At 36.9% G+C, this 12081-nt stretch overlaps 1 protein-coding gene across 3 annotated transcripts in view; it reads left to right on the top strand.

Moving 5' to 3' along the window:
- Nucleotides 1–397: 397 nt before the first annotated feature.
- Nucleotides 398–12081, top strand: part of NALCN (sodium leak channel, non-selective) — a 298095-nt gene continuing 286411 nt past the window's right edge. For all 3 annotated transcript variants that reach the window (XM_047081619.1, XM_047081611.1, XM_047081602.1), the window contains exons 1-2: nt 398–505; nt 1859–2041. In XM_047081619.1, the coding sequence (XP_046937575.1) occupies nt 398–505; nt 1859–2041 (291 nt within the window). The remainder of the gene's footprint in view (nt 506–1858; nt 2042–12081) is intronic.

The following is a 12081-nucleotide window of genomic DNA, read 5'->3' as shown; positions in this document are numbered from 1 at the left end:
GCTCTGGATATATGAACATAGACCTCAAAAAAGTTCCTAGTAATGCGTGTGTCCTAAAGGGCAAAACTAATCTACCCCAGTTCACCTAGACTAGTGCTCTCTAAACTGGCATGCAAATTGTTTATGAAGTGCACAGGATGATCTGTCGTGTTGAGAGAGAAGAAGAAATTCAAACTTGGATTGATGTTTTATCTGCTTTTAAAATCTCTTTTTCTTTTTGCATGTGCTTATCATACACAATATAATCGATCCTGTGTATGATTAATGTATGCATATGATTACATGGGGGACTCTGCTTTGGAAGTGATCGCGGTCAAGATGGTTTAGGTGACTAACATAACTGTCTCTCTTCTTCCAGACTGCAGTTTTGTACTTGCTCACGAGAGCTAACTCCAGCATGCTCAAAAGGAAGCAGAGCTCCAGGGTGGAGGCCCAGCCAGTTGCTGACTTTGGTCCGGATGAATCTCTGTCAGACAACGCTGACATACTCTGGATTAACAAGCCAGTAAGTTTCTTTTTTGAAGAATGGAGAAGCACATGCTGATTGAAAAGGAAATTTGATTCATATAATTCAAAAATCATGTACCTTTGGCTTTGAAATGACTGTTTGAGCTGTAGTAGAATATGGATGAGTCTCAGAGTCTGGAAGTTGAGAACAATTCAGACGGAATAAAGAGGTGCCGCTGCGAGTTATTCACATAGGAAGGTCTTCTGGGTGGCCTGCTCCCGCCTCTCCCCCCTCCGTCATGCTGTCCTCAGTGTAGCGATAATGATAATGCCACTTCTCAGTCCGATCCAAAGCCAGAGCCCCAGATGAGTAATCTGTTCTATCAGACTCCCTTTACTCATGGTTCTCAGTGTGCATGAATCTGTGAGGGGATAATCAAATGTTTGGAATTAAAAGTTGTCTTCTGAGTTACAAGTTTTGAGTAGAAGTAAAGGTTAATGAGATAGTGCATAGTGTCTCTGAAGAATTTTGTCACCTTTTTTGCCTAATTAAGGTGATGAAAACTTGAGGGGAACATTTGGTACAATGTCACTGGACTAGATAGTGTAGCAGCCAGAAGGTAGAGTGGCATGTTCCCGGGTCTTCAAAGCTCATCTCTACCACACAGAGTAAGCTCCACTGTATTAGTGAACTCACAGCAGAGGCAGAAGGAAGGCAATGAACTGTTACACTCGCAGTGATTGTCTTTCCCCCGACCTGGGTAAATATCATCTGCCCTGTCTCCCCCCGCTTTCTGGTCTTCTTCGTCTAAGCTGCCCTCCAGACTACGTGTCTGACATGCTCAGATTTCTCCCTACATTTCCATTTCTGTTCACATTGCCCTTTTGCCTTACAGTCATTGAAACATCCCTATTACCTGCATTGCAAATTAAAACGCATTAGTGTTACATTGAAGACTCTTTATATTCTGGCTCTAATAGCCCAGCAACTGTTCCTTCCTGAATGTGCACACTGTCCACTTGAGCCTCATCATTGTCTTCCTGTTCCTCCGAGATATCTGGCCAGTTCACATGGTTTCCCTGCCTCGAGGCCTTTCCCAGCCTCTGATGAGTCAAATCCTCCTGCTTCGTTAAAGGCTGAACTACATGACCACAGAAGAGTCTCTTAAACTTTCAGTCCTAGTGTGTTCATGTGGACCGGAGGCTGCTTTCAGCATTAAATGATGTAAAGTATGTGAAAATATTTAGCACATTGTATGTACTTAACAGACATTACTTTCCTTCTTTGTCTTCACCATGCTGGTGAAATATTTTAATCTCAGTATCATGGTTTCCAAATAGTGTGGCTTAGAGCACAAGTTGAAGATAGTGTTTTATGGTGTCACGTGGTAACTTTGGACCATTTTTGCAGTGGGTTCACTCCTTGCTACGCATCTGTGCCATCATCAGCGTTATCTCTGTCTGTATGAACACGCCCATGACATTCGAACACTACCCCCCTCTTCAGTATGTGACTTTCACTCTGGATACTTTGTTGATGTTTCTCTACACCGCGGAGATGATAGCAAAAATGCACATCCGGGGTATTGTCAAGGTGAGTGTTTTCTAACCAAAATGCACTGAGAATCTCCGCGGAGATGATAGCAAAAATGCATATCCGGGATATTGTCAAGGTGAGTGTTTTCTAACCAAAATGCGTGGAGAATCTGAAGTAGTTTAATAATATTTTCCTTTTTGTCTCAGTAAAATAAAAACATCTCTTTATCCATACTGAAGTTTTTAAAAATTGGGCATGACTCCAGGGGTTGGTGAAAATATGATGCCTAAGAATATTTAAAAAGTGAAATAAATTGTGTAAGATGCAAAGCCTTGGGTTATCCAGGAAGGAGCTAGATGGTCTGACTACTGGCTTCATGGCCAGAGTAGGGTTGATTCTGCCACATATAGGTGAACCTGTGGCCTGATGCAGTGACCAGCCCACGTGTGGTTCCTGTGGATTTACAGGATGCAGAATAAATGTTACATGATGAAGTCACAGTGTGATGGTATTCAGAATGTCTTTAGTCCAAGGTGTCCTGAAGATATAAAGCGGTGAAGAGAAAAGACATGAGATGGAAAGCAAGAGTATAATAAAAGGAAGTATAATAAAAAGGCATGCAATTGGCACCATTGGGAGACAAAAAATAAATAAAAAGGAAAAGAAAGAAAAAGCAAAAGAAGGAAAGTTCTGTCTGAAGATATCCCTTCTATACCACTGACCTTCACACAGAGGATAAAACTATGTAGATGACGTCTCTAAAGTATTTGAAATTGTGCTATGTAGGGAGACAGTGGTGTGATGAAATTGCAGAATGGACAAGTAAGGGTCTGTGAGTGACAGATTTGACTCAGACCTTAGCTCTTTCCTTTACTGGCTGTACCAGCATCTCCAGTTACATAATTTTGGTAGAAAAGGGCCTTATTTTGTACAAGGATTTTAAGAATCTAATGAGATGATGCATAACATGAAGTTACGGGTCACTGCTTCTCTTTGTACATAATTCATTGTGCGTTATCCTTAAAAGAGAGGGATCACAGTCAATGCATTACTCTTTTCATTTTTAACTTTTTGAAAATCTTTTTCTTATGGAAAATTTTAAGTTCACACAAAAGTGAAGATTAGAGTTGTAGTGAATCCCTATAACTCAATATCAACAATTGTCAATATTTGCCAGACTCTATTCATTTTAAAGCAAATCTGAGAAATCAGGTCATTTCAGATGTAACTCCATATGCATTGCTGATAAAATGTTTAAACCATTACCATTGTGCTATTATTGCATCTAGCAGAATTAACAATAATTTATTAATGTAGGCCAGTACCATTTCATATTCATATTTTTCCCAATTGTCTAAAATATTTCCTTTTATAATAAGATGGCTTCTTTGAATCAGGTCTCACACAGGCTCCACAAAGGATATTTGTTATATTTTTAAATCTCATTTAAGTCTCTTTAAGCCCATTAGTTCTCAACTCCACAAACCTTGCAAAAAAAATTTTTTTTTTCATATCGTGGATCCATTGGGAAAATGAGTCTTCTGTAGAAAGTTCTACATTCTAGATAAATGGTGAATTGCTTCCTAGTGGTTCCATTATTAGTTTCTCTATATTCCGTATTCCCAGAACCATTTTGACTTTGTAGACAACGATGTACATGGGCGCCTCTTTCCCTGAGTGGTCATCACAAAGTATTTTGTAAAACTTATAGATATTTGCCAATCTGATGGGTGAGATATGGAAACGCAGTGTAGTTTTAATTTGCATTTCCGTTTTGAGAGTGAGGTTGAGTCTGATTGTATGCAAAGGCCATTTTCAAGTTGTGATTATTTTTCATTCAAATTTTGGTACTCATTGTGTTAGGAATATTAGCCCTTTGTGATGTAAATTGTATTTACTTGTCCCCAGTTATCATTATCTTTGCTCATGGTTTTTCAAGCCACACACATTTCTTCCTATCCCAAATCACGTGCTGTCTTTCCATTCTACCAAGTCTGCCCTTGTGTCTTACAGGAGTGTTTTATACTTCTCCTTATATACGTTTTGCACATTTTTTGTTATATTTATGCTCTGGTGTGTTATTTCGTCTTTTTCCTATCAGTATGGGGTCTTCTATTAGCTGTTGCAACTTGCTATTGTTCTTTTAAATGAAGGCTGTTATTTTATATGTTAATATTATTTCCTGCTACTTTACTAAATTTACTGAATTCTGCTTTTCCATTATTTCTTTTGGCATTTCCATATCATCAAATCCTGTAAAAATAAAGACAGTTTTGTCTTTTTATTCCCAATGCATATGCTTCTAATTGCTTTCGCTTACTTAATTGAGTCAGCCCAATTTAAAAAAGTATTAGAGGTGGTGAACGTAGTTGCTTAACCCCTGGCTTCTTTAGAACATCTCTAATGTTTCCTCATTAAATAATTAGAAGGATTGGAGTTTGAAGTATGTATATCTTATCAGATTAGGTGAATAAACATCAATTACAGTTTTTGACTGTTGTATCATGAATAGCTTTTAAATTTTGTTGAATGATTATTTTTCTCTTTAGCTCTTGTAATAGGGTAGATTTCCTAGTATTGAGCCATCCTTACATTTCTGGAAAAACCTGAGTGGGGTCACGGCACAGTTTAATTCTGGTTTAATGTGCAATTTATTATACTTGCTATTATTTTCCTTCTTTTAATTTTGTCTGATCTTTGTCAGGATTTGATATTAGATTTTCTGTGTGTGGGGGGAGGGGTGCACATGCACTCCTATGCTCTATCTTGAAATTGTTTTAACTTCACGAGTTTGGTACAAATCTATGAAACCATCTGGTCCTAGTACTTTTTTTTTTTTTTTTTTTTTTTTTTTTTTTTTTTTTTTTTTGGTGGAGCTCCTTTCTATTTCTGTTTCTTTTATGGAAATTGTTCTGTCTAGACTTGTGTGGTCTATTGGGGTCTGTTTGGTGAAGTTACTCTTTTAGGAAATTATCCACTATTTAGTTTAATTTGTTAACATAAGATTGTTTAAATAATTTTAATTTTCTCTCTTTGACTAGTACTTTCTCTGAATTTTGAATCTTTTGTTAGAGTTTCTTTAGGTTATATTGGCTAGTATTGTTTGTTTTGTTTTGTTTCATTTTGTTTTAGATTAGCCAATTGGTTTACTTAGAATTAGCTTAATCATTCTAACTCAATTTTTACTTTTGCCTTTATTTATTAATTAATTTATTTATTTTTTGCTTTTTTGGTCTATTCCTAGATTTTTGAAGATGTTTTACATTGTCATTTCTTGAGATTTTTAAATATGGTACTTGATTGCCTCTGGTATAAATGTGACTATGAGACTGCTTTTTCCTTCTGTGTAATCTTTTCTTTTGAATACTGAGAGTCTTTCCTTTTTTAGTAAAGCCAGTAGCTCTATGAGAATACATCTTTTGTTGACTATTATGGATATAGGTATATCACATGATATTTATTTTATTCCATCCTGTCTTGTTGTTCTTCAGGATTTCTTTTGTATTCTAATGACTCCAGGATCACATTTTGGTCTTTTATTTCCATCATTTTCTTTCCATGTGTTTTGTTTCATTTGTTTCATTTTTATCTTTTTTTTTAATTCTGTTTCCTTTACTGTACTCCCCATCTTGTGCTCCTTCAAGTTTACTTCTCTTTCTAAAATTTTTTTTCCATTTCTTTCCAATTCTAATTATTTCCTGAACACTTTCCTGTCTTTTTTTTCATAATGTCCTATTATTTAGACACCATTTCTGTACTTCCCTGTTTCCAGTTTTGTGGTGCTCTTGCAGCATTTATTTTTTTTAATTTCTTTTGATCATTTTGTTATATACTACTGGAGTTTTTATCTGTTTTATATATTTATTTTTTGTGTTTCTTATATTTTATACATTATTTTACATATTTATATGTAAAACATACATCATTTTACATATTTATAAGGACTATGATCATATATGTAGTATTATATAATCTAACATATGATTATAATATATTCATAAGGACTTGGTCATAATCCTTTTGTTCTGTTATCTTTGTTGTTGTTGCTCTTGTGAAATGGGTAGAGTAGCTTCCATACGTTATCAGGTTGAGGATTCCCTACGCCGTTGTTACCATGAAGTATAAAATATATAGCTTCTCTGTGTGGTGACCATCCCAGGTCATATCTCTACCTCCTCTGAACTGCTGGTCCTCTTGTCTAATCCTTCCTATCTTTTGTCCCTCATGTCCCTGCCGTACCCACTTTGGATTCTACTCCAGGAGATTTTATTTAGCTTGGGTCTCTGGTCTCCCTGTAAGGAGTTTTTATTAGGTACATTTGGGAGATTAGGATATTCTGTTACCTTTGATCTTTCTGCAACCCTTTGGTGGGCACTTTGTTTTTATTACTTATTTTTGTTTTTTTCTTTTATGTTATATTCACCTCCAATTTGTAGACTGCTCTATTTACATTTCTAGGAATTTTGCTATGTATTCCCAGATTCACTTAGTGAGGCTTCCCCTGAGTATTTCACTAGTATTTCTTAGTAGTTTCAGTATGAAATTCTTGGATCAGCCATAACTTCCCTGCATGCTTTCCTTCTATACCTCCCCAAGCTGCGATCTTGAGTAGGTGTTGATACTGTCAATAGTTTTGGTCTTTATTTTGGAATGCATTGTCACGTAGCTTTATTCAAGATTATGTCCATGAATATTTTTTTCTATGCTATCTCACTTGCTTTCGTTTCTTAGGAAATTTGGGAGATTCAGAGAACTACCATTAATATCTTTCCCCAATTGAAGTCAACTGCTTAACCTTTAAAGCAGTTTATTTAGCATATACTTTGTGTTGGACACAGCTTCTTACTCTATGACCAAAGAAGCAAATTCTGGCTGTCTTTTTTTTTTTTAAAGGAAGTGGTGGGAGGTCTCTTGAACATATTGAGCAAATTCGGCACTGGGAGATCGAGCTTACACAGTACACTCCAGGGAGCTCTGCACTCAGGGCAGCAATGAGCTCAGCTCAGGTCACACATCTCAGCAATCTGGTCCACATGCCACCACTGCTGCCTTTGTGAACATTTCCCCAGGTTCTCTCTGTCTTTGTCCTCAGAAGTCAAGGTTCACAATTGTGAGAGTGAATATCTGATTGGCCAGGTTATATTAGGGTTTGGAGGAGAAGTCACAGGGGGAAATGCAGTCTCATGCACCTGATAGTGGAGACAAAAAGGACGAGAGTGAAGCTGGAAGCTTGTCTAAAGATACATTGATTAATTCCCTGAACACTGCTCTCAAAGCGTTTGTTATTGCCTGACTTCCCACCTTTGATTACATAGTCATAGTGGCCGTCAAAGAATTAAACTCCAAAGAGCTCACAAGTACTTTGGAGTTTGTAGTAGTTTCCTACTTCTTCTATAACTAATGACACAAATTTGATGGCTGAAAACAACAGAAATCTATCATCTCACAGTTCTGTGAGGCCACAAGTCCAAAATCAGAATGTCAGCAGAGCCATGATCCTTCTGAAGGGAAAAACCCCACCTTGCTCTTCCTCACTTTGGGTGACTCCGGGCAGTTTTTGAGATTCCTCAGCTTGTAGCTAGCTGCATTACTCCAATCTCTGCTCCTGTCTTCGTGTGGATTTCTTCCCTCCACGTGTCTCTGTGTGTCCTCGCCTCTTCTTTTAAGGACACCAGTCATTGGATTTAGGGCTCACTCTAATTCAGTATGACCTCATCTTAACTAATTACATTTTTGAAAGACCTTCTTTCCAGATAAGGTCACATTCTGAGGTTCTGAGTGGGTATGGCTTTGGGGGGCACACTGTTCAACTCACTGCAGAATTAGTTTCAGCTAGCCACTTGACCAGGCAGCTGCTTGCTATTGTTAGATATTGTAAGAAGCTTTGAAAAGAGTTTTCTGAAGTTTGTGGAAACTTCACAGAGTTTGTGGAAACTTCTGAGTTCTGTGGAAACTCACAGAAAATTGGGGTACACATGTAAAAGAGAAATTCAGTTTCAAGTTCAAGAATTGAACTTGAAAGGAATCCTCAAAGCCACCGCAATCTACCACCACTGCATTTACCAAGAAACCAGTAAACTCAGAGAATCACCAAGAGCCTATTGTGAGTATAGTAAGCATGGCCCCCAGGAAAAGCAACATGGCTCTAATTTGTGACCCACAGCCCACCGGGAAAAGTGCTGGTTCATGGGAGCAGTGGGCACCTGCCATACCTCAACCAGTGGATTTCAGAATGATTTGAAGATTGTCTAGGTTTTTCACAAACTTGCTAGGCCAGTTATTTTAAACATTAGGTTTAGATATGTCAAGGTACTCAAAATTGGTAGCTAAACCAGGAGGTCAACTTGGAGGAAAAGTGGTCTTGTGAGGGTGGAGGAATTTTTTATGCCACTGTAACTTCATGCTCAGCACAGCCTAGCCCTGTTTTTAATTCTGTGATTCCCCAGAGGGCCTCGGATGACGCTGGCACTTGTGTATGTTGGCTATTCAGGCAATGACAATCTCTGAATATTCTGGATGGAGTACTTTGGGATTAAAATCACCATGTGTTGATTTCTTTGAGATTCCAATTTGAACGAACAAAAGCATGACATTTCCTAGAGTAAAAGTTTTGTTTCTTAAGTTATTTAATAAATTAAGCCTTGGATTTCACATCATGAAAATGACAGACATTTCACTGTCACAGTCTAATGACAAGAAGAACAGAGGTGGACTTAATATATTCATGCCAAGTGAACAGAGCACTGAATGAACAGAGGTTTTAATAGTTCAAATATTAGTCAAAGCAGTCGTTAAATAAAATATTTGCTTTATGACCAGTTTGTTTTCAAAATGCTGTTATTGAGTCATGTCCAGTGTTTTCTGACTTCCATCAATATTTGGATGATGAGCTATTGACTAAAACTAAAAATGTTTTTTTAATTTTCAGTCTGTAAGAATTAAAAATTGAAAATTAACATCAAACACAGATTTTTATTTTTCATTTAGGAATATTTGGATTAAACACAAATATAATGCAGATTTTAGTAATGCTGCATTGCTAACATTATCTTGAAGTAATCGTTACAGCTTCATATCTCATTAAAACTGGTGTTCAGTATTTAAATGCTAGCTGACATTTTGGTTAAATGTAGTTAAATAGGAAGTTTGATGTTCCTGAACCAAGCTTTAAATTTATCATCTCACTGAATTTTCACCCTTGTACCCCCCACTGCAGAAAGCCATGACTTTAGTATCATTTTTGTAACACGGATTTCTGCAAACATGCATGTTATGACAAATACAGACCAAAGAGTATATTGGACTTAAGATTACATTCTTGTATTTGAAACTTAACTTACCTTCCTTTAGACATATACTCAGAAGTGGGATTGCTGGATTATAAAGTATTTCTGTTTTTAATTTTTTTTAGGAATCTCCATATTTTTTTTTTTATAATGGCTGTACCAATTGACATTCCCTGCAACAGTACACAGGGTTCTTTTTTCTCCACGCCCTCCCCAACACTCGTTATCTCTTGTCTTTTTGGTAAATCCTAACATATATGCAATAATATTTTATTATGTTTTGATTTTAATTCTCCTGATTATTAGTGAAGTTGAGTGCCTTTTCATATACCTGCTGGCCATGTGTATGTCTTTTTTAGAGAAACGTCTATTCTTGTCCTTTGCCCTTTTAAAATCAGGTTATTTGTTTTCCTATTGAGTTATAAACATATGTCAACAACTACATTGTACACCTTAAGTATATACAACTTGAAATTTTTGGATTATATGCTAAAGTTGGGAGCAAATCTCAGACTTTTCATAAGACTTAGTTTTAGCGGGGTCCTGGGTGGCTCAGTTGATTGAGCATCTGACTCTTGATTTTAGCTCAGGTTAGCATCCCATGTTCGTGGGTTCAAGCCCTGCATGGAGCTCTCTGCTGTCAACACAGAGCCCACTTCGGATCCTCTGTCTCCCTCTCTCTCTGCCCCTCCCTGCTCATGATCTGCCTCTCTCTCTCAAAATAAATGAACTTTAAAAAAAACACTTAATTTTAGCAAAATATCAGGTTACGGTAAATTTATGTTGTCAATTTAAATTTTATTGGCCTTGTATTTTTGTATTTATAAATTTGTTTTGGTTTTACAGTTGAGGGAGAAAGATGTAAGTATTTAAATTAGTCCATAATAAAGTACATCAGCCCATATAGGGGCTGTATGATCATTTTCCAGAGGACCTCAAGTTTGAATTACTGTGCTCTCATTAATTAACCCTGCTATATTTTTTAAACTTTTATTAAACACCTGTCTGCTAAAAAACTTGTGTTTTCATAAAATATTTCCATGCTCTCTCTACCTTAATTCATTGGCCAATAGCACTACAGTTACCTCTCGATTTTTTAGTGACTTTACCCAGAAAATTTGCAAACATGTGCTGTGTTTGTTCACTTATAGGGCTTAACGCTTGTGTTTTTTCCGCACGTATACAGGATCATTACGAATGTATATGTGCATCTCATATTCTATTTTAAGCATCAGGTTATACTTTTGTTAATACGATTTTACATTTTTTGTAACAGAGCTGTACAAATATTTTGGTTGGAAATTGTACCATATGCACTGATTTCACCACGATATTTCTGAGGAGCAGTCAGATTTAGTTATTAAGTGATTAACACCAATATGTCATGTGTCTTCTGTTGGAAGAGTATGAGTGAGTCGGTGTACACATATGTCAGGGATTTGGGGAATTCTGGTCTTTTATTTTTGGAAGAGTGTTTTCCATGGGTAGAACTATATTCGTCCATATAAAATATTTATAGAAGCAAACCAGTGTGCCGTGCTCATCATCATATACAATGCTCTAAAATTATACCTAGCCTGCTTTGGCAATGTTATGGTACACCTAAAATTCCCACCTAATGCTTAAGAGAATGTGGTCCACTAATCACCTAGTTTATAGAATCACCTGCAGCAAGCCAAATCCAGAAACTTTAGTTTTTGAAACAAAAGTACTGACACTGTGGCTTTCTAGTATTGGTCACTAGTTTTATTGACCTAGTGTTTTGCCTCATATGTTGAACTATGCATAAATATATATTCAAGATCCTAAAATTTTAAGGTGCTTAAGATAGAAGTATAATATAAATATAAGAGAGAGTTATATTGTTAATCCCAAGTACTGTTTCCAAGTTTCCATTTAATCAGTTGGCAGACGTTGATTGGACCACTTGTAATGATATCACCACTGCCCTAGGAGAAGAGACAAAGAGCAGAACTCCACTTTGTGGATCTGACTTGTAAACCACTTATGAGCACCTCTGAGTTTCTGCATCTAACCTATTCCTGCAAATATATTTCAGCATATTTGCAGAAAAAGGTGCCTGTGTTCCATCAGTTTAAATGGAAAATTAATAATGTATTACAGAAACCCCAACCAACTTCTCCAAATATCACTAAATTGTTCTCTAACACTGTATAATTCCCCCGCACATTTCTGTATAATGAACAACATCTAAAACACCTATCGCTCAGTTATTTGTATTTAAGGAATTCAGGAGTGGATGTTTTGTATGCACCAAACAAGAGTGGGGTCATGTGCTCTTATGTAAATAAGCAAAGAAATAATATGCAAAAGGACTATCTATCACATTTGATTGAATCTGTGAGGTCATCCGTTGTAAGGTGAGGCACACGTTATAGTCCCTAGGAAAGAAAAAGTGCTTCTAATTACACTTTGATTGTAAGATGTAAGATTGTAATGAATGCAATCAATTGATGCAATTGATTACAAGATACATCCTAAATTTAGAAATGTTAAACTATATTGGGGTGGAGTGGGGGGATAAGATGTCTTAAAATTGATGAAGCCAGGGGCGCCTGGGTGGCGCAGTCGGTTAAGCGTCCGACTTCAGCCAGGTCACGATCTCGCGGTCCGTGAGTTCGAGCCCCGCGTCAGGCTCTGGGCTGATGGCTCAGAGCCTGGAGCCCGTTTCCGATTCTGTGTCTCCCTCTCTCTCTGCCCCTCCCCCGTTCATGCTCTGTCTCTCTCTGTCCCAAAAATAAATAAACGTTGAAAAAAAAAAATTAAAAAAAAAAAAAAGTTGATGAAGCC

This window comes from Lynx rufus, unplaced genomic scaffold, assembly GCF_022079265.1.
Source record: "Lynx rufus isolate CCGP_SWC_20201006 ecotype Redwood Valley unplaced genomic scaffold, mLynRuf1.p SCAF_1, whole genome shotgun sequence".
Lineage (NCBI taxonomy): Eukaryota > Metazoa > Chordata > Mammalia > Carnivora > Felidae > Lynx > Lynx rufus.
The sequence above is the reverse complement of the archived record's forward strand: the minus strand, read 5'-3'. Positions and strand labels throughout refer to the sequence as shown.